The 26631-nt window shown below is 41.6% G+C and overlaps 1 protein-coding gene across 2 annotated transcripts; it reads right to left on the bottom strand.

Moving 5' to 3' along the window:
* Positions 1–517: 517 nt before the first annotated feature.
* On the bottom strand, positions 518–25684 carry ASB11 (ankyrin repeat and SOCS box containing 11). Of its 2 annotated transcripts, none has more exons than XM_077888687.1 (7): positions 25414–25684; positions 17042–17121; positions 13838–13945; positions 9632–9782; positions 6011–6145; positions 4486–4677; positions 518–1103 (listed from the first exon to the last, which is right to left on the bottom strand). In XM_077888687.1, the coding sequence occupies exons 1-7, from the start codon at positions 25592–25594 to the stop codon at positions 979–981; spliced, it is 972 nt and encodes a 323-aa protein (XP_077744813.1). In that variant the 5' UTR covers positions 25595–25684; the 3' UTR covers positions 518–978. The 2 variants fall into 2 exon arrangements, with proteins under 2 accessions (XP_077744813.1, XP_077744814.1); XM_077888688.1 differs by lacking the exon at positions 25414–25684 and adding an exon at positions 24352–24577.
* Between the last annotated feature and the right edge of the window lie 947 nt (positions 25685–26631).

Genomic DNA, 26631 nt, shown 5'->3' with positions numbered 1-26631 from the left:
GGACTGAATGGAAAAGGAGAGAAAGGGAGGGGGAAGGGAAGGCTGTGTTTTCTATTATAACTGTCATGCCTATTTGGGGCCCAGACTCACAGAAATAATATTGACCCAGTGTTGAGCCCATCTCAGTGACTGGCATTAACATGTCATTATTTGAAAAACCCCGAGGCTCTTGACTTTGAAAATAAGCTGATGGATGCTTAGGTTGCAACAAGCATCAAACAGTGCCTGTGGGTTCAGCTAGTTGGGAGCGCCCGGTGTTGTTCGAGCCTAAAACTTTTTACTTCAAAGGACAGCATTTAATATCAGAAGTGATGAGCAATAGACCCCAACTTCTGGATGAGCTAATCTCTTCCAACATCTCTCTTATCAACCAGGACCTCAGTAACTGAAAGTCTCTATTAACTGTGATATTTTTAACGTATTGAGTGTGTGTGTGTGTGTCTATAACTATGCACATGTATATACGTGTATATATGTATATTTAAATGTATGTATGTAAATACAAATGGCAAGGAAATCAAAATTATAGCAGAGGTTTATTCATGGAAGCAAAGAAAGAAAGGGAAAAGGAGGAAGGAACTAAATCAGGAACACATCTTGAAATACTTAAATGCATCATAATCTTATTCACCCAGATTTACATGTGTCTGCATGATATTCAGAATATTGACCCTTCAATAATTAAAGATCATGAATCTTCAAACATGGATTATTTTCACTCCCCTTTGCAGATTTTTAAAGTTTCTTAACAACAAAAGCTAAAGACAAAAAAGGCTCCTGGTTGCCCCTTGGTTAATGAGAGCATTAACCAGGAGTTTCCACTCATCAAGTGTTCCCGTTCATCAGGGATCTACACTAACTGACTTAGCTCATTTAAAGATACTCAGAGTCTAGTGGTTGGGCATCTACACTAGGTACCCTGGATACAGCAGGCAACAACCTGCTTATTTCCAAGTATCTTCCTACAGCCAGGTGGGACTACCGGTATAGCAGGAATCTTTCCAGCAGCTCTGGAAGATGGAGTTCATGGATGGTTTGATGACACGCTCGACCCAAGCACTTCCGGACACATAGACGGCAGAGCTGGGAAAGAGCAGGCGGGCCTGGAGAAGAAATGAAAATGTGTGAAACTCATGACAGTGGGGTTGGGGAAGAAGGGAAGACCAGAGAACTGAAAGAGGCTGAAATGTTCTACAAGCTTAAGAGAGGCTGGATCTGTAAGTGGATTATGGAGTGATGTGGCAGACACTAAATAACACACAGGGACCCCAGTTTGCCCCTTTGGGTGGGAACACATTTAAGTTGACCCTCTAGGTAACTCTATTGGTGATACTGAAGAATGAGCCTAACTAGAGACAAGCCAGGAATGAAGCGTGAGGTCTAAAGGGGATGCACTTCATGTCCACAGTAGCCAAACTATGGAAAGAGCCCAGATGTCCATTGACAGCTGAATGGATAAAGATGTGGTGTATCTATACAATGGAACATCACTCAGCCATCAGAAAGAATGAGATCTTACCATTTGCAACGATGTGGCTGGAACTAGAGGGCATTATGCTGAGCGAAAACAGTCAGTCAGAGAAAGACAAATACCATATGAATTTACCACGTGGAATCTGAGACAAAACAGATCAACATAGCGGAAAGGGAAAGAAAAATAAAATAAGACAAAAACAGAGAGGGAAGCAAACCATAAAAGACTCTTAACTCTAGGGAACAAACTAAGGGTTGCCAGAGAGGAGGTGAGGAGGGCACTTGAAATAATGAGCATTGGGTGTTGTATGCAACTGATGAATCACCTCTGAAACTAATAATACACTGTATGTTATTTAAATTGAATTTAAATAAAAAATACAAAAAATAAAGGGAATGCACTTCATTCATGTATTGTACATGCCAATGAATGCAATAATACTGGCCGAGGAGAGAACACAAATGAAAGCACTGAGCAGGAAGGACCCTGGGACAGAGCTGCCAAGCAAGAGACAACTGCTGAGAGGTCACACAGGCCTCCTGGACCTCCTGGCTGTGGCTGGGTCCCAAGTCATACTAGGAGGGGCCCTCCATTCACACAAGGCTCTCGGCTCAATAGGGAATCTAGAGAAAGGACCCAACTCCCTCAACGCCCATTATACCCTGAACCTCAGCCTCAAGGAGGCTCATGGAGTCATCACACCCATGGCTTTGAGTGGCTGAAGGAAAGTAATGAGAGCCAAAATGTGGTTGAACAGGACAGATGAGGCTGGGCTAGAACCCTAGTTATACCAAGGCATTTGTAATGTGCCATTATTCCCTAACCTGACTATCAGTAAAGATCTCTTCAAGTAGACCTATGTGATCACTGGACTACACAAAGTTGTCCTTCTCAAGAAAATCCTACTGTAACAGGATCTTGCACCGCATGAGAAATGATGCGTTGCTTACGCAAAAAGCCAGATAATATTTGATTTAATGTTTCCAAGCAGTATCCATGTGATAGAATGAGCAACTAATTGCCCTCAGTTAAAATCCTGGGAAGCAAAAATGGAAAGCATCTCTGCCTGTCACCCAACTAAAACTCCTCTGGAAAACAGTAATGCAGACAAATTGTCCAGGTTGCCTACAGAAGTTCAGAGAGTGAACTCTGATATAGCTGGTGTTCATCCTTCTGGAGTAAGCAGCCATATTAATGATAAGAGAACAGAGAAGAACTTGTTTAGAAGAAATCTAAACCTTGGACCTGAAAACATTTTTGATGGAAGAAAAGAAGAAATGTGACAACTGCTATAAACCATAGTCTCAGCTGAGAGTTGGAAAGTGCCTGGTATTTCCAAACAGGGAGCTGGTGAGGAAGATCATGATTTTTCAAGTGAAGTTTCCAATATAAGGTCGATTATTTTTTAAAAGATTTTATTTATTTATTCATGAGAGACACAGAGAAAGAGGCAGAAACATAGGCAGAGGGAGAAGCAGGCTCCCCCGTGGGACTTGATCCCAGAACCCTGGGGTCACAACCTGAGCCAAAGGCAGACGCTCAACCACTGAGCCACCCAAGTGATCCTAAAGGGTCAATCATTAATGACCTGGACTATTGAAAATAATCTAAACCAGTGGTACTCAAAGTGTGACCTCAGACCAGCAGCAACAGCAGCATGATGTGGAACTCAGTGGGTGTGCACAGTCTAGGCCCTACCCCAGACCTCCTGAATCCAAATCTGCATTTTAATGACACCCCCAGGTGATTCATACTCATGGTAGCACTCAGGAAGCACTGACCTGGAAAGCATTCCTAAAATTAATGAACTGAGCATTCCACTTGGAAGGTATAGAAGACGTGAGGGTGGTTTCATAAAACAGAACCAGTGAGTAAAATGAAACCCTTCTCTGCCAGGGACTGTTTCAGAAGGTTCAGGATTGGGCCATCATAACATTAAGGGTGCGTGTTCTGGGGTCAGAGTGTCAGGCTGGAATCCTAGTTCTTCTTAGCAGTCATATGACCTTCTGCAAGCCAGTATCTCTTTTCCCACTTGCTGCTGGGCTAGCACCAGTTAGTATACAGTTTATCTCCTTGCCTTAAAGTTCTCAGAATTCAGGGAGATTAATCTGGATTTCAAATTCAGCTCAGCACCTGACACATGGAAACTTGAATAATTACTACTATCTTTAATAGTCTCCCAAGCATACAAGGGATCCATATAGGCTCGGATAATGTCCTCTTTCTGTATAGACTTAACATGGCTCATGTTTGAATTTGAAATGCAGGGCAGCCCGGGGGGCTCAGCGGTTTAGCGCCGCCTTCAGTCTGGGATGTGATCCTGAGACCCGGGATCGAGTCCCATGCCAGGCTCCCTGCATGGAGCCTGCTTCTCCCTCTGCCTGTGTCTCTGCTTCTCTGTGTGTGTCTCTCATGAATAAATAAATAAAAATTTTTAAAAAATGAATTTGGAAAGCAGAGCATTTGAGAGACCTGCTTCTCCCCTCAGGCATCTGTAGCACCCTTAGCCCAAGGGGGAAATGGGAGCGAGGCAACTGGGGGCATGGATCCACCCAGTCCCTGAGCTGGAAGAACAGACCAGGCAGGCGACATCACCAGTGAGTCCAGCCTCTGAAACGCACTCTGTGTCCCCCCTGCAGCCTATCACTCAAGTATCGCTAACTCCCCCCAAATATCACAAAGCACAGGTTTGGTCTACTCAGTTGTGTGCTTGCACTGAGAGAAGTGGCAGTTCAACCTTTGCATGGCGGAAGCAACGTGCTCCGATCATTTTCTCATTATAGAAAATACACAGCCACCTGCCAGCTATAAAAATGCCCTTCTGGGACAAGTCAATAAATACAGCGCATAAAATCTCATCCCAGTGATGCAAGTGAGACGGGCTGCCTCCCACACACCAGTCCCAATTAAACAGAGACAAGAAAAAAGGTAAGACAGTTTAGAGAGAAGACAGGAAGGAGAGGTAGGAGATGTGCTTAGGGAAGAGAGGGGGCCACCTGGCCCTTCCTTACCTTCCCGGAGCAGGAGTGCCTGCTCCACGCTGCTCTTTGGAGCTGCCAGATCCAGGGCACTTTTGCCCTCCGCGTTTCTATACTTCAGTGTAGCACCGTAGTCCGCTAGCAGGTGGATGACCTCCACGCTGGACTGCCTCGCCGCGGCATGCAGGGGGGTGTCCAGACTCTGGCCACGGTCCACGCTGGCCCCTTAGAAAAGCAGATGCCCCCGAGTCAGTGCTAAATGTGAATGGGGAAGTACGAGGAGCCTAAAACACAGGAGCTCTAGATAAAGGCATCGTGGATGTCATGACATATTTGACAAATCTTTGAAAATAGGTGACTGAAGCCTAGACCCTCAGCAATGGCTATGAAGGCTGCTTCAAAACAGCTGGATGAGAAAAGTGAAGAAAAGTATGTGTAGCCATTTAAAGTACTTTACTTGCTTTCCCGTATGAACTGTGTGATCAACAAAATTAAATATTTACAGATCCTTTTACACAGAATTATTTCGTCTTTTAGCAAAGGGTAAAGTTAAGTTTATTTAGTATTTATATTATTCTGGGCTCAAAGAAAGATTTCTGACTACTACAGGGAGGAGTAAATGATGGGGGATGAAAAAGACAAAAAATCTTGTAGATAAAAATGCTTAAAGGTTCTTAGTACAGACTCTACCTTTATGTCAGTGGCTAAGATTGAGGAATCTTTAACCAAATAATAGTTTCAAGGCATTTTACCTTGCCCTGGACTCCTAGTTTCTGTAAATGCCTTTTAGAATTAAAAAGATGGCACTTATGGGGCATGTGGGTGGCTCAGTCAATTAAGCGTCCTACTCTTGATTTTGGCTCAGGTCATGATCTCAAGTTCGTGAGATCCAGCCCTGTGTCGGGCTCTGCACTCAGCTGGGAGTCTGCTTGATATTCTCTCTCCCTCTCCCCCTCCTCTCTCTCTCTCTCTCTCTCTCTCAAATAAATTTAAAAATCTTTTTTTAAAAAATTAAAAATTAAAATTAAAAGGTTACCAAGGATCTTAGCAAGATTGATCTAAAGGAGTCTAAGGCAAATATCTATTATTTATCTATCTGGCATCTTCCTGATAACCACACTGATTTCCCTCTGGGCAACTATCCCCTATGATTCCCAGTTCATATGCTGCCAGTGAAGCCCAACAACTTCAGTGTAGCCTGAAATATAGGCCTAAGCCAATCAGTGTATTGTATTCCTCTGGCCACCATGATTGGCTCAGAGATGGGCATGTGGACTCAAAGACAGCCAAGGGAATAAAACTGTTTTTTTCCCCACTAGGACTTATGGGAAAGAGACTCTTACTCTCTCTTGAAACCACCAAGGAGTACCATACCACTTAAATGGAGCCAGTGTCAAAGGAAGCAGATACTCATTTCTCTGGAAAAGTTCTGTTTCAAGCATTCAGACATCAAATACTGTCAGAATTTTGTTCAGCCTGACAATAACTTTGTCTTTAAAGCCATGGAAAACCAACAAAATTAATAGGTTCTTCTCATAAAAAGATTTCAGAAAGTTACCTAATTCTAGAAGTTTCTTCACACAGTCTACCCTCTGGTAGGTGCAGGCCACATACAGGGGAGTTCCAAGCTGAGGCACTTCTTGGTCAATGTTAACGTTATTTGCCAGCAGGATCTCCATGCACTCTCTATGACCTGGTGGAACAAAAGAGAACCTTACTCAACTAAGGGAAATATTGCCTATTTATAGACCTATAGAATTGCTTAGCTGGAGTGGACTTTAGAAATAACCTAGATTTTTTTTTTAAGCAGAAAAAAAATTTGTTCAGAAATCTTAGAAAACTCCCAAATAAAAACCAATAAAAAGGAAAGCATGCCCATACTGCCCCACTTAAATTCCTCTTGCAGCCCTTGTGGTACCTCAACTAAACTAACGGCTCCAGGGAGCACAGCTGAAATAAACTCTCTATGATGAAGCCACCCATTTACAAATAGAGGCTGCAAGATGCAGAGGGGTAAATGACTTATCCTATTATTACCCTGAAAAGCCTGCGCCCAAATGCAAGGCCCAGCCTGGATCCCTCTCCATTACGCATCTCTCAATTCTCTTCTTCACCCATGAATGGCCACACCTCCTTATTTGGGTTAATCTAGAAGACACCTATGAGAATAAAAAGCCTCAAATATAGAATATATTTAACTGCACTTTCAAATTCGGTGGCTAACAAGAACTATGTAAATAAGCATTGTCCTTGGAGGGGCTGCCCAATGAACAGACTTGATTAATTTGCAGCATATGAATTATTTCATCAGGAGCAAATACTTCCAAGGAACTGATGGGAGCTTATAAAGAGTTTGTTCTTTCTGAAGATTTGTTTTCTTAAAAAAAAAAAAAATCTTTCTATCACTTACCCAACCTTTTCTTTAGAAGATAACATAAAAGCAAGCTTCATCTCAAACCTGGTTGATTTATCATAAATGCTAAATTAAGTAGAAATCTCCCTGAAAATGTACAAAGAAGGATCCAAACTGTTCACATAAGTAAATATTATGCTGGGATTACAGCATCAATATGTTAAAGTATGGACTCAAACTGACCCTAGCCTGTTCGGATAGGTTCAAAGCTGTAAGAATCCAGAAATAATATCTAATCAGTACCTAAAATTTCCTGGTAAATACAGAGTATCTAACACACATTTTTTTTCTTTTTCTAACACACATTTTAAAATTATTCTTGTCTTTTTAATTTTCCTTTCTTTCTTTTTCTTTACAGAAGAAACTGAGCCTGGCCTGAGTTAAATTTAGCTACTCACAGGAAGTTTTACAAAATTAATATATAAATGATTAGCACTAATATAACAGCATCTAAAATAATGAATTTGCTATTTATTCTTCCATTCTGTGGATGTTGGTCCCTACCTAACAAGCTTGTAGATACAGAAAAAAAATACACAGAGACACATAAATTCATGTGTTTATGATAAACATGTATATATGTTGTAGGCACATAGATACCAAACACTACAAGATAAAACCATACAAGTATTGCAGAATTAGTTAAGTTATTCAAACCATTCCCAGGATTTATCCATTTTTAAATGTTGGATGGAAATGCAACTAACTAACTTACTTCAAATCAATATTTAAAAAAAAAATTTAGGGGCACCTGGGTGGCTCAGTTGTTTGGGCATCTGCCTTTGGCTCAGGTCATGATCCCAGGGTCATGGGATCCAGAGCTCCATATCGGGCTCCCTGCTCAGTGGGGAGTCTGCTTCTCCCTCCCCCTGCTCATGTTTTCTCTCTTGCTCACTCTCTCAAATAAATAAAATCTTTAAAAAATATTTTTAAGACTTTTAGATCATTTCCAAAGTAGACCATTTCCCTTCAACTTAAAGGATATACTTGGAGTTTGGGAAATGGCCAGCATCAGTTATTAATCAATAAATGTTTATTAAGTATGTATAAGACATCAAAACCATGGATACATTGAGATTTGGGTCTTTTGTTTCATTTAAAGTAATCCACAAAGGGAAAAGAAAAAGACAAAAAAACCCAGACTCAAATATAGAGAACAAACTGAGGGTCACCAGAGGGTAGAGGGGTGGGTGGCAAGTTCAAACAGATGATGGAGATGAAGAGTACACTTGGGATGAGCACTGAATAATGCATAGAATTGCTGAATCACGATGTTGTACACCTGAAACTAATAAAGCACTGTGCATTAATTATACTTCAATTATTAAAAAAATGGGAAAAAATAAAATCACAGGAAAAAAAGTAATCCGATGCAAAAAAAAAAATCACCAAGTGACATGTTTAATAACCTGGAGCAAATCTTTCATTATGCCTTTTGAAATAAAGACTTTTGTCCCCAATTAGACCAGCAAAGATAACTGTTCTACAGTGTTCCAACTTCCCCACTGTATTTCTGATCTCCATAAAAAAGAGTAACTCCACCAATAGGTAACAGAATTGTTGCTCTCTCAGTGTGACCTTTGACAAATGGCCTTGGCCTTGCAGTGGTATCTTCTTGTTCAGGTCCAGCCAATGCATAGTTTTTAAAGACCTTAATTTAGGGATCCCTGGGTGGCGCAGTGGTTTGGCGCCTGCCTTTGGCCCAGGGCGCGATCCTGGAGACCCGGGATCGAATCCCACGTCGGGCTCCCGGTGCATGGAGCCTGCTTCTCTCTCTGCCTGTGTCTCTGCCTCTCTCTCTCTCTCTCTCTCTGTGACTATCATAAATAAATAAAGAAAAAAAAAAGACCTTAATTTAAAAATAAATAAATAAATACCTTAATTTTACTCTTTTCCCTCATTTCAAAAGCAACAGAATACAGGAGTCTAGTATCAACTTCAAGGTTTCTAATGCTGTGCTTTTCAAAGTTGCAACCTTTTTTCAATAACTAATGACCTTGAAGTCAGCAGCTCATCTAGAAAGAGTAAATTGCTTGTTGTGGACAGTTATGTGTAATCTTCCATTAGGGACACTATCAGCCTTGGCTTTTAGACGCTTTCATAATTTATTTTCATGGCTGATGTTTTATGGGCTTTTGGAGATGAGCTGTTCTTTTCTAGGAAAGACAGAGACATAAGCAAAGCACGACTCAGGGAAGTCACCCTTGTAGTCTTGACTGTGCCAGCTGCCACCCAAACCCCAGCAAAGAGCTTCAAGAAAGGCCTACCGAGGGACACCTGGGTGGCTCAGTGGTTGAGGGTCTGCCTTCGGCTCAGGGCATGATCCCGGGGTCTGGGATCGTGTCCTGCATTGGGCTCCTTGCAGGGGAGCCTGCTTCTTCCTCTACCTATGTCTCTGCGTCTCTCTCTCTCTCTCTCTCTCTCTCTCTGTGTGTGTGTGTGTGTGTGTGTGTCTCATGAATAAGTAAATAAAATCTTAAAAAAAAAAAAAGAAAGAAAGAAAGGCCTACCGAGAGCCTGACTCCACAGGAAATGCGACACGGGAGACAGAAAGGCATTGGCAGGTTACAAGAAGAGCTGTTTCATGCCCCACCAGTATTTCCTGAAGATTTAGGCACGCTGAGGTTGCTGCTCTGGGATTCTAAGTGACACCGAGCCTACTGGTGCAGGTCTGTTGTTCCTTGTGTGGTGAACACTGTACCACTGATTCGTGCAGACTGGAGGGAGCCCACCAGTGTTTTGTGTGCAATGTGATGGCCCATTTACCTCTCTTCACTGCCTCATGGATGGGTGAAGCCAAGTGCGCCTCAAGCTGGGCCTTGGCTCCAAACTCCAGCAGCACGTTGACACACGCCGCACTGCCACTCCGGCACGCATTAAATAGGGGCGTGGCTCCGTGAACTGTCACTCCATTGACCTAGGGATGAGCAAAGAGACCCAGAGGATTTGATATTTTTCTATCAGCATTTTCAAGTGTGTCTTCCTGCGCATCTGCCTGGAGGAATTTCCCACGCTGCTGAGTGAGCAAGGGAACTCTACGTCATTATAGCTTTATATCCTCTAAGATACCACTAGCCCATCAACTCTCACCCATAAATAATAACCCAAGTGGGGCAAAATGGGACAAAGCTTTTCAAATGTATCCATGGGTATTCCAGAGCTTCTTGGCCTCCTAACCATTGAAGAGTTATCCTGTTTGGTGGTTAAGAACATGGCTTCTGGAATCATTAGCTTGGGCTCAAATCCCAGCATCCTCTCTTCTATTTATTCAGAGATCTTGGTGGAATACTAACTTTCTGTTTCTCAGTTTCCTTTATCTGTAAAATGAGGATCATAAAAGAATCTACCTCACAATATTATTGGGCAGATCGAGTGAATCACTACATGTTAAACCCTTAGAACATTGGTGCCCAGGAAGCATTTTTAAGTATTTGCAACAACAATTATTTTCACTTTCCATCAATATGAATCTGACTCCCCCTCCCAATCATGAACAAACGTGGCAGGAACCAAAAACGCTGGAGAAACCAGGTCCCCACATCTGTGCTTGCAAAAACAAAAAACAAAAACAAGAAAACCTCCTCAGCAATTCCCCCACAGTTCTGCCTTTCTTGCCACAAATTTCCTTACTGGTCTACTATAATCCATATGAACTGCATGTGCCAGCAGTGACTCCCAAACAGATCACGATCAAGCCAAAGGCACAAAGAAAACAGCCATCAATGTGGTGTTTCCAACCACCCTCACTGCCCTCTAGGGATCTGGGAGGCATCTTTGAATATTAGCAAGAGATTAGAATGGACATCAGGGAGCCAAGGCATTCTGGTGGGGAGACTCCGACAGGATTGAAATGGGGGACAATGAAAGCTTCATGTCAAACCATTTTGCCTCAACAACTGAGGATATATGCTTGTGATAATCAGGATCCTAAATTTTCACATTTCAGAAACAAAGAAAAAGGGGTACCTGGGTGGCTCAGTCAGTTAAGCATCTGACTTTGGCTCAGGTCACGATCTGGGGGTTTTGAGACTAAGCCCCAGATCTGGCTCCCTGCTCTGCAGGGAGTTGCTTGTCCCCCTCCCTCTGCCCATCTCCCCACTCATTCCCTTTCTCTCTCTCCCTCTCTCAAATAAATTAAATCTTTTTTTAAAAAAAAAGAAATAAAAGAAGGATATTTCTCTACAGTGCCAGGATAGCCCCCATAAACTGGAAAGTTAAAGAGGAGATGCTAAGGTGGCAGAGACAGACAAGGACAGGGCAAAAATGTGTAAGAATTCATAGAGTCTAGAGATTTCTAACCTATTTACATTTTTACTAAAAAATATTTGGTGATACTGGTTTGATTTGATTTGTTGTTACTGAGAATCGCCCTCATCCTCAGTCCCAAAGGCTAATTTGACTTCCTAAGTTGCTCAGTTCAGGGCAACCAATATTTATTGAGCACCTATTAGGTGCCAGTGTTTCAGAAACAAAGGCAAGTAAGACAGTTGGCCTCTTCAGAATCGGTTGAATTTTCTCAGGGAAGACAAATACAACCAGATAATTTTGATACAATAATAAAAGGCTTTAGGTCACTCCAGGAGCAAGACAAAAGAGAGTAGAGACTTGAGAAATACTTAGGAAGTAAAATTGGCAGGATGTGGTCATTAGTTAGTTGGGGAGAGGGAAGGTGGGGGATGACCCCAGGTTGGGAACATAGGAGCGCAGGAAGATGTTTCACCTGGTCTCTGATGTGGGGCATGCAAGAGGAAGAGTCGGTCCCAGAGGAAGAATATCCTAAGCACAGTTTCAGTCATGCTGAGATTGAGGCCCTCATGGGGCTGCCAATTTTGAGGAATTTTCTACTGATTGACCAGCTTTCTTTTATTCTTTCTCTCCTTCTGATTTAAATGTTAAATAAGGGGATCCCTGGGTGGCTCAGCAGTGTGGCGCCTGCCTTCAGCCTAGGGCATGATCCTGGAGTCCCAGGATCAGGTCCGTTGGGCTCCCTGCATGGGGCCTGCTTCTCCCTCTGCCTGTGTCTCTGCCTTCTCCCCCCACCCCGCCCTCGAATAAATAAATAAATAAAATCTTAATAAATGAATAAATAAATAAATAAATAAATAAATAAATAAAAATGTTAAATAATACAACATTTATTGACTATTCCCTCATAAGACTGCCAAAACCAAGAGACCACGTCTTCCTCTTTTCTTTGTCCTCCACAAAACCTCCCAGAGTTGTACCAGCACACTCTCCTCTACAACCTGATGTTGTTTGCTGTTTTCTACCAATGGAAGGAAATGGCCCTCTGGGGCACCTGGGTGGCGCAGTGGGTTAAGTGTCCAACTCTTGGTTTTGGCTCAGGTCGTGATCTCAGGGTCCTGAGATTGAGCCCCACGTTGCACTCAGCATGGAGTCTGCTTGGGTTTCTCTCTCTCCTCCCTCTGCTCCCCTCCCCACCTTAAATCAATCAATAAGTAAATCTTAAAAAAAAAAAAACAAGGAAATGGTCTTCACCCAACCTCACCCTCATCATTATACATGAGTTGACCAAGTGGTAATGTAAAGAAGTACTACCTGATAAAAACACATGACCACTGGGGCGCCTGGGTGGCTCAGTAGGTTAAGCATCTGCCTTTGGCTCAGGTCATGGTCCCAGGGTCCTCGCTCCCTCCCTGCCTCCCAGCTCTGACCACTATGGCACCAGGAATACCACTTTGCCCAAGAAAGACTTTTATATTCAGTTCTATATGTAGAAACCCAATTTCCATATAAAATGCAAAGAAAATCTTCTGTAAGCACTTAAAAACACTGCAACTCATGAAACAAAGAACACAAGGACTGAACTTAAAACCAAAACTTAGAAACAAAATGATATCTGGCAACTAAATAAATGCTATTGAGACTTTCAGAAGTTTTAATTGTACAATCTTATTGGGATATTTGTATCACACACAGGGCCTCAGCCACTCCTTATTCTTGAAATAAGGATACTGGGTGATGTATGGCAATGTTGAATCACCATATTGTACACCTGAAACTAATACAACGCTGTATGTGAACTACATTGGAAGTAAAAATAATATAAAAAAAATAAATGGGGTGTCTGAGTGGCTCCATGGTTGAACATCTGCCTTCAGCTCAGGGCATGATCCTGGGGTCCTCGGATTGAGTCTCACATCGTGCTCCCCACAGGGAATGATTCTCCCTCTGCCTATGTCTCTGCCTCTCTCTCTCTCTCTGTCTGTGTCTCTCATGAATAAATAAATTCTAAAATTCTTTTTAAAAAAGAAAATAAATATACAAAAGAAAAGGAGAAATAAGGATAGAATTTTTTTAGAAAGATAAAGTTAATTCTGTTGAGTTTTTTTCAATGTATTATTTATTAAAAGCTCATCTGATGATTTTGCTCAATACAAATAGTTGTTGGTTTAAGATGTTGAATTAAGAGTGTTTCTGAAAAAAATTAAAAATTAAAAAACAGTGTTTCTTTTGTTCTTTTATTTTAAAAAAAAATTTTAAAGACTATTTATTCGTGAGAGACACAGAGACTCAGAGACACAGGCAGAGGGAGAAGCAGGCTTCCTGCAGGGAGCCCGGGATCATGCCCTGAGCCAAAGGCAGACGCTCAACCACTGAGCCACCTAGGAGTTCCTCTGTTGTTCTTTTAACTTGTGTTCTTTTTAATGTTTTATGACCAATTTCCCGAAATCTATTTTCAAATAACTTTTGTTCCAGTTGATGTTTTGAAACTCAGCATCACAATTTTCAAAGATTCCTGTGAATTACCTCATTGGAATGTTCGCCCACGGGCAGAGAGGCTGAAGAGGGGGGAGACCAGCAGTGTGTCAGCGTTTCAGGAATGTGCACAGACAGGGCCAGACCTGCCTACACCCTCAGTGGGTGCGCAGTCTGGAAGGTAGCATGTCCTTAGAAGCTAGCAGGTGCACCCGGGCAGACGTAGCCACAGGACGGAAGAGCGGTACTCACGTGTGCACCCTTTTCCAATAAGGCTTTAGCGCAGGCTACGTGACCTCCGAGGCACGCCTCGTGGAGTGAAGAGACCCGGTTAATTGTCACGAGGTTCACGTTGACACCCTAGAATTTGGAGAGAAGGGGTAAAAGGCTGCATTAGCAATAGCTACGACAGCGACTCCTGGACTTAAGTTCAGAGTCAAGTAGACAATGCTCCCGGGATTCGGGTGCCATAGTAGCAGCACTGCTGTTGGCCACAACTCCAACTCCGCTGCAGGGAGAGGTCTCTGCTGTATGAGGGTCTAGGGGACAGCAACTTCTCCCAACTTTCATCTCCTTACCCAGTCCCAGCACGTCCCCCTCCTCTTACTGCCATGCTCCTCCTTCCTCATCTTGGATTCCATATGCCAGATGACAACATCAGCCTAGCTGTTGGCCAACTCTGACTTCATGCCCTGATTTTCACAACTTGGCCCTTACCATCCCTCCTGCTCCCTGCCGCCCCCATGATTACCACTTTCTGTCTGGGAAAGTCTCTGCCAGTCCTTCTGAGCAGAGTTTTGCTTCTCATTTCCTGCCTCCTCACTGGCCCGTTGAAAGCTTCCAAAACCTAGTGTGTGACCCTGAATCCCAAACCCCAACCTAAGTTCCCACCCTCAGGTCCCGCCAGACCTCCCTGGTGCTGGTGGCATCCCTGCTGTGGCCAGCAGCTGGGACTTGCCACAATTGCCAGTCCCTTCATCTTAGGGCCTTTCTATGCCTCCTGGGTCCTGTCCATTCTCGTGTCCTGAATATGATGTCATTATTCTAGAGCTGTGCTATATATTTCAAATTGGGTATTTAATACAATGAGAAAAATCTTTTCCTTTTCCTAGATGCTGTTTTCCTTTTAAGAAAATAAAAACAGGCTAGTCCAGAAGGTGGCAGCAGTGTATTAGAAAAAACTTCCATCTGGTGCAAACTCAGAATCCTTGGATTTCTGCATGTGCAATGCTGGACAGGCCTGAAAGACCATGGAAGAGTGAATCACCTCCATTGTGCATGAGAAAATGGGAGATGCAGAGAGTTCAAATTATTAATAAGCCTTGAGGCTCCCCAGCTATCGATGCCAGCCAGCATGAGTGTCAGGAGCTCCTGATTCCTGGTTGACTGCTTTACTCCACCACCCTGTATGCGAAATAAAGTAAAAAAATAAAATAGAATAATACATTTTTCACTAAGGTGTAAGGGTAAAGAAGTGGGCATGCGCTGAGAAAAAGCCAAACTCTCTGAAGAATGCTCCTCACACATTTAAACACGCTGATTTACAGAAACCAACATGCTTATGAAGTATAGTTAAAAATAAAGATGTACTAAATGCAGTGTGGGATCCTGGATCAGAGCCTGGAAGAGAAAAAGGACCCTGTGGGAAAACTGGTGTAATTCCAATACTCTGCAGTTTAGTTAACAGTATTGTACCAATGTTAATATCTGATTTTGGAATAGAGGACATGGTTATGTATCATATTAGCACTAGGGGAATTTGAGTGAAGGGTATGTGGGAAGTGTCTGTACTCTCTTCGCAACTCCTCTTTAAAACTATGCCAAAATTAAGTTTATTAAAAAATACTAATAAGGGGCGCCTGGGTGGCTCAGTTGGTTAAACGTCAAACTCCTGTTCTCAGCTCAGGTCTTGATCTTCCAGTCCTGAGTTCAAGCTCCATGTTGGGTTCCACACTGGGTGTGTAGCCTCCTTAAAAAAAGAAAATACTAATAAAAGTGTTGAGATGGGGGACTGAGAGGGAGGAGGTGGATGCAAGACTTTTCACTGAGTACCTTTTAATATCACTTTAATTTCTGAACTATGTGAATGTATTACATATTAGAAATCATCAAATTAGATCAAATTTTAAGTGCCTAAAAATACATAAGCAAGTGATAAAAATCAAATACAAAATCAATTTGATCATTACTTGAAGCTACTGTTTTCCTTTTGCCTCCACTTTCATAAGAAGTTAATGCAACTCATAAAAAGAAGCTAAAAAAAAAAAACTGTGTGCGTGCGCACACACACACACACACACACACACACAGAATGGTGTGCCCAGCTGTTTAAATTTAAAATGGTAAGGAAGCCAGGTTTGATGGTAGCTAGAATGTGGAAAAAAGATATAATAAATCACCTCCTCTATACACATGTAGATTCTAAAACAAACAGAGTAAATGGAGCATGTAGACTTTTGTTCATTCATTTTACAAATATTTACTAAGCTGTTATTCATTGTTCAAGGTGCTAGGGATACAGTCAAAAATAGCCTTAATAACTAAGAATAATTTAATAAATCTACCCAAAGGAGTAAGATCTACCCACATCCACCTATTGTTATGTTTGCTTTTGATATGCTGTATCATCAGGGTAGGCAGTCTCTAAAATGGCTCCCAGAGATCCCTGATTCCTGGCTTGGCTCACTGTGAAGACTCCTCCCCTTAAGTGTGGGCTGGATTCACTGACTCATATCTACTGAGCCAAATATGGCAGACATGATGGGATGTCACTTTGGAGCTGGGGTTATACTAACCCCATTGCTTCTTAGGCACTCTCATGCTTTCTCTGGGGGAAGCCAGCAGTCATGTCATGGCACAGCCCTATGGGGAGGCCCTAGTTTCCAGGAGTCCAAGCTGACCAGCAAGTACATGAGTGAGGTTGGAAGCAGATCCTTCCTCCTCAAGCTGTGTGGTGACTGCAGCCCTGGATGATAACTTGGCTGCCTGCAAGAGATTCAGAGCCACAGCCACCCAGCCAGGCTGCTCCTTGGCCCATAGAAACCATGAGAATCTGTGCTTGTTTCCAGCCCCTGGGTTTTGAGGTAATTTGTTATGTGGTAATAGCTGACTGATGCAATTGCAGGGCTGCTGTTACTGGGCACACTGGGAGAGTGTAGGGTGAGTGAATGAAATGAAAATTTGAAGGCATCTGCTGTCCCCCTCACAAGGAAACTGACTATGGGGTAAAGGCAGGCCCAGAAGGGGAGGGGGCTGCTGGGTGAAAAAACATGAGCCAGATTCCCAAGAAAAGAGAGGCAGGAGGAAGAAATGGTTGAGCTACAGAGGGTATCTACACCTAGACTGGTCGCGCAGAGACCCAGGTGGGGCAAGCAAAATCCCTGTTAAGCCAAAGCTTCTAGAGCATGATGCCCATCGTACCATAAACACAGAGGATCAAATCTTCAGTTTACTTACTTGTGCAATTAAAGTTTTAAGGGCCAATAAGCGCCCCTGGGCCGCAGCTTCATGAAGTGGGGATCGATCAGCCCAGCAATCTGAAACACAAATCAAGCTCTGAGTCAAGGTCTGGAGTCTTCTTCCAGCTGCTCCACGAGGCTGCCCATCCACCATGAGAGGGGGTTTAGGGGAGGCAAGGGAAGCTCAGTACCACATGTCAGGCTCTTTCATCAGCCACATTCAGGGCAACAAGCCACTGAGATTACAGCCTCATTTAGTGGTGTGTGTGGAGAGGGAGCAACAGACCATCTCTCTCACTCTTTTGGGGTCAATTTTTAACAAGCAATAAATTTAGTTCGAATAAATATTGCCTAGGGCCTGGATCTGATAGCTCTAAATAAGGCAAAATAAGGAGCAAAGCTGGTCAATGAGCCTCCCTGCCAGCATCCTTCCCCTGCCTCCCACTCTCACCCCTACCCTGAAAACTCAACAGCCTGTACCCTATAAGGGAGGCTGGAGGATCAGGGGAAATGGGTTTGTTCTCAATTCCCTAGGTAATTGTTTCATTTTGGTCATGGGGTATATCTATTCCCATTATGCAGAATATGTATGGTTTTTCAGATGACACAATCTTCCAAAATTTCCTGTGGGGCGGTTGAGTGTGATGGCTAAGCCCGGAGCCAGTAGTGGCACACTGCCTGGGTTCAAGTCCTACATCAACCACTTTCTGCCAAGATGGGCAAGTTACTAAAATTATTTTGACCTCAATTTTGTGATCTGTAAAATGGGGGTGCAGGAATTTAGTATTTAGCAAGTGCTCTGGTCTCTAAGTAGGCCAATAGAACCCATCCATAATGTTAGATACTCAAGCAATTTATGATTAATAAGTACACATGGTAGGGCAGAGTCCTAAGGAACAGCTTCAGAACTGCCATGCGAGTATTTTTTTTTCCTGTAATTGTTTATTAGTAAACAAGACTAATGAGCTTCAATGGGCATTTGAGAAGTAACCCTCTTTAAACATGCCAAAGGGCAATCATTTGTTTTGGAAGAAAACCTGTTCCAGTTGGTAAAATTTCAAACATAATTGTGCTCTTCATTCACCAAATAGCATGTGATACAATTTGGATTTCACACAAAGGATCCATAGTATCAACCTTTTCTAGGTGATCTGGACAGTGCCAAGAATTCGGGCTTTCCTATACCTGTGAACTTGGCAAAAACAGTCCCGCCAAAGATGGGATTATTTGAGTGTGAAATAGCTCAAGGCCACAAGGACAGAGTGAAGGGCTATAAACATTTCAGTAGGCCCTATTCTTTTTTTTTAATTTTTTTTAAACTTTTATTTATTTATGATAGGCACACAGTGAGAGAGAGAGAGAGGCAGAGACACAGGCAGAGGGAGAAGCAGGCTCCATGCACCGGGAGCCCGATGTGGGATTCGATCCCGGGTCTCCAGGACCGCGCCCTGGGCCAAAGGCAGGCGCCAAACTGCTGCACCACCCAGGGATCCCTCAGTAGGCCCTATTCTTATAGGGAAATTCAATTTTTATCTTCTCTGACCTTTTGGGTTATGAGAAGACAGAAGGCTAGAATGAACTCTACAGGGTTGGGTTGAAATTGTAGTAGTTGGTACGAAAATGTGATTTTCATTCAATATTATATGTATTTATATGTATATTCATATTTATGTTATTTCAACAAGGTTTTGGAAAGATGGCTGATTCAGGGGCTGGGCCAGGAAAAATATAAGATAGGCCCTGAACATCTTGCTGGAAAGACAATGAATGATGGGACGTGTCAAAAAGACACAGAAGCTGGCTTGCAGGGGCTTCCACTGGTCAAACATGGGAAGACTTGAGCATCGAAATAAAAAATGGTAGTAGGAGATTATATCCTATCAAAGAAAATAGGAATCTAGAAGTTGTCACTGATATAAATTAATATACAAAGAGTGAGGAGGAAGCTCTTCCTCAGAGTAGAACACCAACCTGGAACTGTAGAAGAAATCGTAGAATCGGACTCGAGTTATCTCCTCACAAAATAATTACTAGTTATAAAGGAAACACCAGCAATTTTACGGTAGAACAAAATTGTAGACACCGCCTTACCCAGGGGATCAAAGTTAACATCAGAAGTGATGGGACAAATTGGCACAGTATGCCACATGATGGAATGAAATGGGCGACAGACGTCATGTAGTAGTGGAGGGAATGCAATGAAAACAACACACCATGGCTTGTGTCTTATTCCTGCTGAAGGTGTATTAACCCAAACCTAATCCTGAGGACAGTGAACCAAGTCACCGAGGGACATTCTACAAAGTAACTGGCCTGTAACCAGCTCCAGGAGAGACTGAGGAACTCTTCTAAACCACACAAGGCTGATGAGACACAACATCTAAAGGCAATCTGTAGGCCCACATGGGATCCTTTTGCTCTCAAGGACATTATTAGGACAGTTGGGTAAATATGAATGGGCTTTCTGGGCAAAGAGGAGTGGGAATTCCTTGTACCACTCTTGTAACTTTTCTATCACTTTGAAGTTAGTTCCAAAATTTAAAAAGTGTGTACACGCACACATATATAAATTGGAACTAATTTATATATGTTTATATATGTACATATATAATCAGTGGTGTTTTCCTATTCCTGATGTGAATGTGTAATGCTTTTATAAGAAAAACGGATAAAAATTTGAACATGAAAGAATCTTGTGCTTCTATCTTCATGTCTTCCTGAGCCAGTTAAAAGCTGATGGAGTATTTTTAAATCTCTTTGGACATTTATAATTTGCATAAGCTGAGAATAATGAGATAATGAATGCATATAATCCTTAATTAGTCAGTCCTGGTTTTCTCCTAATATATCTCCATCTCATTCAACATGAACTGTGTATCAGACACGTTGCCCTCTTGCCTAATCGCTCTTGGAAACGGACATAGGCACTTGGGTTGGAAGGACAATCTTCATCCATGAATGGCAACTCAGCACCCTGACCAATATAAGAAGCAAGCCCACAGCCATGGCTTTGTTCTTCTTTTGTTCAAAAAATAGCCAGTAAACCTGAGTCACCTGAGGGTACTGTATAGGATTCAAAAATAAAAACAAGTAAAAATAAATAAATAAATAAATAAATAAATAAATAAATAAATAAATAAATAAAAACAAGAATTACAAGGTAACTTGCTATTATTAAATTAGAATACGAACGTGAAATGGCTTTATTACTTTTAAAACCTGCCTCCGGGTGGGCTGTGGTCCCCTTTCCTACGGAGAAGCAGGAACCTTAACCACATCTTTGTCCTATTTCTAGTTACTTCTGTTACTCTCCAGTCCCCTAAGACCCACTCCACACATACAACCTGGATAGGTCTCAAAACCCTCTGTTGAGTGAAGGAAGCCAGACACAAATGAGCATGTGCTGTGTGATCCCTTTCTATAGCGTACAAAAGGAGGTCAAAGTCACCTGGAGGGTTAGGAGACAAAAGGACCCCAAGGGGAAGGGGGCGCTGACCATAAGAGGCAACCCGGGAGGGGGCGTCTTCCATTCCACCAAGAAAGCAGGAATGGTGAGCTAGCCCCGGCTTCTCTCTCACTACATTACAGCTTTCCACTTCTCTTTGCCCCAATGAGAGGTCCAGGGGCAGCATGGTAAATCACCTGAGCCGGCTTCCAACTTGAGAGGCAAATACCAAGCCCCCCTCCTTTTGGCAGCCCCTCTTCTAAACTTGTCTCTCTCCTGGGGCCCCCACCCTTGGCCCTCCAGAGAGGACAGAAGGGAAGAGTCTTGCTTGTGAATGAGAACACCCCCAAAATGCATGACAACCCATCTGCCCCACATGAAGGGCTCTCACTTCCAGTAATTGGCAGCAATAGTCCTGAATTCCGAAGTTTTATGACTTAGAACACACCTGGCTCTGGTGTTAAGAACTACTGGTTTTAAATCCCACCTAACCTTGAGCCCGATTTATTGGCCTGGGATGCTTAGCTCTTATCCATCACCTCCTTATCCATAGCATGAAATGCATCTGTTTCTATCACCAGAAATGTGGAAATCATTCCTGCTTCCCAACTGGAATCAAAACCACTCTCAAGGAAGTCATCTTTCCAGTCACATTGTTTTCCAGCACCTTGCGTTTTCACACAAAACCTTTTCCGGCAATGTTGCCATGGTGGGCTCTCCTGTTTTCCTCTTCTCATTCTCAACACAGTCTCTCACTCTTATCGTTCTTTGCAAATTGGAGCTAATTGTGAGAAATTAAGGATAAAAGTTATTTGGCAGCTAGAGACTTTTTCCATTCCTTTCAGGAAATATCAACTAAGCTCTCCAAATAAATGAATGCTTAAGTACGAATCAACCATTCTCTTCTAAGGCAGCCTATTTTTAGCTCTTTGGCGGACTGCCTGTGTCACAGGGCTGCAAGCACATTAGGAAGATAGTTTACTGGACAAATATGTTTACTTGTTCCTGATGAGGTGTATGGAAAATGTTCAAGTACTTTTTCATCCCCCCTTTTGACTTTTTCTCAGAATATGATTTATATCTCTAGTTCTCAGATTCTTTGAATAACAATTGCACGACAACTTCTAAAACCACAGATTTCAATAACAAAATCGGTTCTGAAGAAATACAGTTGTCTGAGTGCCAAGTATTCAAGATAAAACCTAGTATTACTATTTAAAAAATATTTTTTGCAATTTTCCCCTTCCTAATTGCAACAAGTATTTAAGATCACTGGTTTATTATTTTTAAAGAATTGCCTAACTGGTTATAATTTCTGGTGCACACGGAGCCACCTTTGTTCTCTTTATTCAAGTTCCAAAATCATATGAAGCAGTATCTTCTCCTGTAGCATTTAGCAAATAAAAGAATTCAAAAGGAATTTCAAGTTTGAACCAAAATACACACAAGAGCCGAGCAGAATTAATGGCATTTTCAGTAACAACAAAGGTAATTGGGAAAAAAAACCCTATTATAATAAAATTTCCTGGGATACCTAAAATATTATAATAAAACTGAGTTAAAATGCATACTCTCTAGAACATTTAGTTCTAGTTGGGAGATGCACCATGGTCAAGGAACAAGTTTTTGTAGGGTATTAGAAAGAAGGTGTCCTTGAGCCTATCGGGAGCAGACAAGCTGAGCTAAAGGTTAACAGGTGGTGGGGGCAGAGTCCGTGCTGAGGCCTGGTTGTCCAAATTTGGGAAAGCCAGCAGGCACCTGTGCGAGGTTGCTATGCAGAGGATGGCTAGGCCAAGGCTTGAGAAGTCAACCAGCAAAACTGAACAAGAGTAGAAAGCTAGGTAGAGGATTAGGCAAGAATGGACCAAAAACAGGAAAAACCTGTTGGAAGGGGAAGGACAGGAAAAAGGAGTCAGGGTGTTGAGTCACACAGAGGTGTGGCTATCAAATCAAGATCTTTTGAATTTAGAACACAGACAACTGATTCTAAGCCTTAATATTTAGACTAGAACTAATCTTTTAGATTTGGCTTAACAGAAAAAATTTCTTAAAAAAGAGTACATTAGTTCCACAATCTCCTGTCTGCAATCATATAATCGCCCAAAGTTTGAAAACCAATCTTTCCCCCCATTTGATGCAAACTCCTTTGGCAACAAAACATGGTGAGGACTCGGGTTAAGCAATTGATTCTTTTTTGTTTGCAGTTTTGCTTAGTATAAAATACCAAATATAATACAGAAATAGAAATATCAAAATGTTTGATTATGGGAGTCTTGTGTAATATATACACTATACACATTGTGCAATCTTTCTGGTATCCCCCAAACCCCTGAATCCTAAACCACGTTGTCTGGCCCCAGGGTCGTGAAAACAGATGATCAACCTGTAGCTATACTTCATTTTTATCAAGTTTGATGCCCAAGCCCTGGACTAAATAGAGCTTCGATTCTGGCCAAATTAGCAAAGGTGGAAAAATCATATACCACACCCGTCAGGAGAAAGTGCCTGCAGAAATCTCTATGGGCTGAAGGTGGGATTCGGGAATCCATCTGGTGCTCGAGATATAGTGCCAAGAGCCAATGACAATGTTTTAAACTTAAATACATATGTATATATAATTGACAAATTACACAAAGAAGCCTGAAAAATCAAAAATGCAGCCAACAACCACAGTTTAACTCAAGTCTGGTAAGTTATCTACAAATGTAATAGTTTAAGCCACAAAGACACATTGAATGATGTATTCCAGAATATGAAAGTCCAGAATAAAAAAAAATCCCAGAAGATTTTACAGCCCCCAAAATGATATTTAATGTGGGATACGATGCTAGGTGTAGCTTCCAAAAGAAAGCATGCCAGGACCTATGACAAGCTAAACCCTATCCTGGCTGAGTTTTTTACTACCCTCCCCTTGTTTTTGACAGCTCTGATGATAGTTTACAGGAACATAATATGCTATTGCAATCAAGAAATTTAACCTTGGACTGAGATTCTTCTAAGTCAATTAGCTAACTTACTGACTAAATGTCACATATTTTCCCAACTGTTATTGGTCTGACCAGTGAGCAGCAAGGAGAATTTCCGGTTTGAGCTGAAGACTGGCAAGAAAGAAAGAAAATTTTGTTCTTTATTTTTAATACATCTAGCTTTAAGTATATAGCATCTGACTCCTAACAGTATCAAAGAAAAAAAAACCACTATTTCTGGCTTGTTGCTGTCTATATTACTACAGAAAGCCTTACTTACCATATCTGGATATACTATTATACATACGTGTGGGCGGGTGGGTGTATACACACACAGTCATACACACACGTATGTATGTATACACAGAAAGGAAATTAAACTGAGAAATTAACGTGTACTATTCTCCCCCCCCCTTTTAATGATAATCAAAAAATACGTTTTTGACTTTATAACACCATGCTACTTGCAAATTAAATGACTATCATCCTAGGAGCTTGAACAATTAAGGAGATTTGAGCTATGGAATGAATGAGCTCTACTTAAGAGATTTGTATTATGGCTCCAGACCTAAATCCAAACCATGTTCACATGGGTTTTGACTATTATACAACTTTTTTAAGAGTGTACTTAATGAAGGATGACAAAGATAGAAACAATGCACATGAGCAACAAGATAAAACATTCTTAACATGCTCTTGCCAATATCGACTTTGTTGGCTTTTACCTCACTTAAACCACGAGGAGGATTTATCTATGAGAACATCCAAACTGTGCTGAAACTCTTAGGAAGCCCCTGCCCATATTTATATATTAAATTAGAAAATAGATTTTCAGATCACACTTAACTAACTTGAAATGAGAGAGAAACTTTTTTAAAACCAGTCTAAGAAACATACCTCCCTGAAATGTGTGACAAATGTAATCCCCAAAAGAAACCTCTTTCCACATTCCGGGCCTTCTGACACTTCCTGAAACTTCAAGATTCTCGTCATTTCCCCCAGTGAATTGAAGCATTCTGAGGCTTTGTTTTTGGAGGTCTTATTTTTTTTTTTTTTTTGGATGAGACTGCTGTCATCTAGTGTCTTCCAAGTTGTCTAGTGTATTAGAATCACATTGCACTGGTCTATTTTGAAAGAGAATCCCGGGTGCTATTGACATGGATACTAGATCAAGAATGATGTCACCCTGGAACCATCAACGAACACTATGATCACAGAGGGAAATTGTTAACTCTGTTTACGAATAAATACTCCTCTACCAAGTGACCATCCCAGCAGTGATAAGTGTATCTGATTCGTGTACTTAGGTAGCCTCTCACTATGATTAAGGTAAATCATTTCTTGAGAGAAATGGAGACTAAATCCTACAAACCACAAGACTTTAAAATGTCTTACCCAAATGTTGGCACTTCCTATTGTAAAAACCTTTGTTTGCAGAGCTTGGCACAATGCTGTGTATAAATGGGCTTAGTGCAGGCTTTTTCCTGACAGTGACGAGCAGGTAATCGATTCAAATTGCAAATGACAACGCAAATATATATAGCATGCCACATTTGCTGCTTGAAATCAGATTTACTGGTCATTCTATTTTCTGAGGAAATTCAGTCTTGTTAGAATGCATTGTTAAAGTTTGTTTAAAAATATTAAAGAAAATAATCCCATATAAGTCGTGTTTAGGTTAGTAGAAATGAGGTTTCTCCAAATACTCTTAGAAAGCCACTATCCTATTTACTCCTTAAATAATAACCACTAATAGAACTACAAATTTGCAAAAAATAAAGCTGAAAATCCTTCAAATTGGTGCAGTTAACATCATTTGCTACTTTAATTTTTAAGACTACCCACACAAAACCAAAGTATAAATAAAATCTGCCCTCTAGAAATATTATTCCTATGAACTATTTAGGAGGGTTTTTGTTTTTTTTTTTAAGTTTTAGGAGCAAAGCCGTGTATTTTTACCTGAAATTCCACCATAGATCTCTTCTGCTATCCTAGCCGCTTCTTTTCTATTTCCTTTGACGATATAGAAATGAGTTAGGAGAGCCAAACAAACTTTAATTAAGAGTTTGAAGAAAAAAAAAGTAGCAAACATCGTAATAAAAATGTTTTTAAAGCCATAGGAAACAGGACCGTCTTCCATTTTGGCTTACACTCTGTATAGGTTCTTGGTACTGCAAAATCTCACTGAGTTATAATTGGTATCATATGACATCTATTTTCAACTTTCTAGCCCTCGGTGCTCCTGTTACTGAGAACTCATCCGTACATTCTAAGCTAACTGTGATTTGGCGGCTGCATGTGCTGACTTTCATAGCAACGTGCAATGAACTCAAGAAACTTCCTTTTAGATCTGCATTCCTCAGTGCTATTGAACACATAGGATTCCTGGCCTGACCCTTTTTATTCCTAAATCCCAATTTGTGCTATGTTCTGTTGGAAGGCAGTATTGGAAAGATAGAACAAACTTCTCAGATCCCACGGAGAATGAAGCAAGTTATTTGCAGTGGGAAATACTGGCCCCAGACCATTTTGTCTTCTCTCCATCTCAAGGGCTGAGGGAGATAATGCCCCCATCTAAAATAGGACCAGTTAAACAAGACCATCCACTCTGAGGCAGTATTTAGTAAAGGGCTCATCTTGGACACTTCTCCAAGTGGCTATGTCAGAAGGAAAGCATTAGACCACTTTCTCTAATTGTCTCATCCTTGCCAAGGTCTGCCAGCAAAGCCTATCTATTGTTCATTTCCCATTTTGAGTGTCAGCAAAGGTGGTGCCTCTGAATGGGGTATGTGTGCTCTCCTTGACCAAGAGTTACAGTGAAATGGATGAAGATGTCCTATGTTCTGGGCAAATTACCCAAATATTCTATGTATCAGTACCTTCCCTTGTTGAACAATATTAATATTCTCTTGCTACCCTAATCCTTCAACATCCATCAGTGCTCCAATACAAGGGAAACTGACTTATTGTTCATTTCCCTCACCTACAAAAATTATTAAAGATTTTATTTATTCATGAGAAACAGAGAGAGAGAAACAGAGACATAGGCAGAGGGAGAAGCAGGCTCCATGCAGTAAGCCCAATGTGGGACTTGATCCCAGGACTCCAGGATCAAGACCTGAGCCAGAGGCAGATGCTTAACCACTGAGCCACCCAGGCGTCCCACCTACAAAAATT

The sequence above is a fragment of the Canis aureus genome, chromosome X (assembly GCF_053574225.1).
Source record: "Canis aureus isolate CA01 chromosome X, VMU_Caureus_v.1.0, whole genome shotgun sequence".
In the NCBI taxonomy this organism is placed as follows: Eukaryota; Metazoa; Chordata; class Mammalia; order Carnivora; family Canidae; genus Canis; species Canis aureus.
This window is presented reverse-complemented; position numbering and strand designations above follow the sequence as displayed.

Excerpts from the sequence above, each read along its gene's own strand:
- ASB11 (XM_077888687.1), bottom strand. The coding sequence starts at position 25,594 with ATGGAAGACGGTCCTGTTTCCTATGGCTTTAAAAACATTTTTATTACG. Across the intron at positions 9,783-13,837 it reads TATTGGAAAAGGGTGCACAC|GTCAATGGAGTGACAGTTCA; the intron begins GTGAGTACCGCT and ends GCTCATCCCTAG. Across the intron at positions 6,146-9,631 it reads CCATGAGGCAGTGAAGAGAG|GTCATAGAGAGTGCATGGAG; the intron begins GTAAATGGGCCA and ends TTGTTCCACCAG.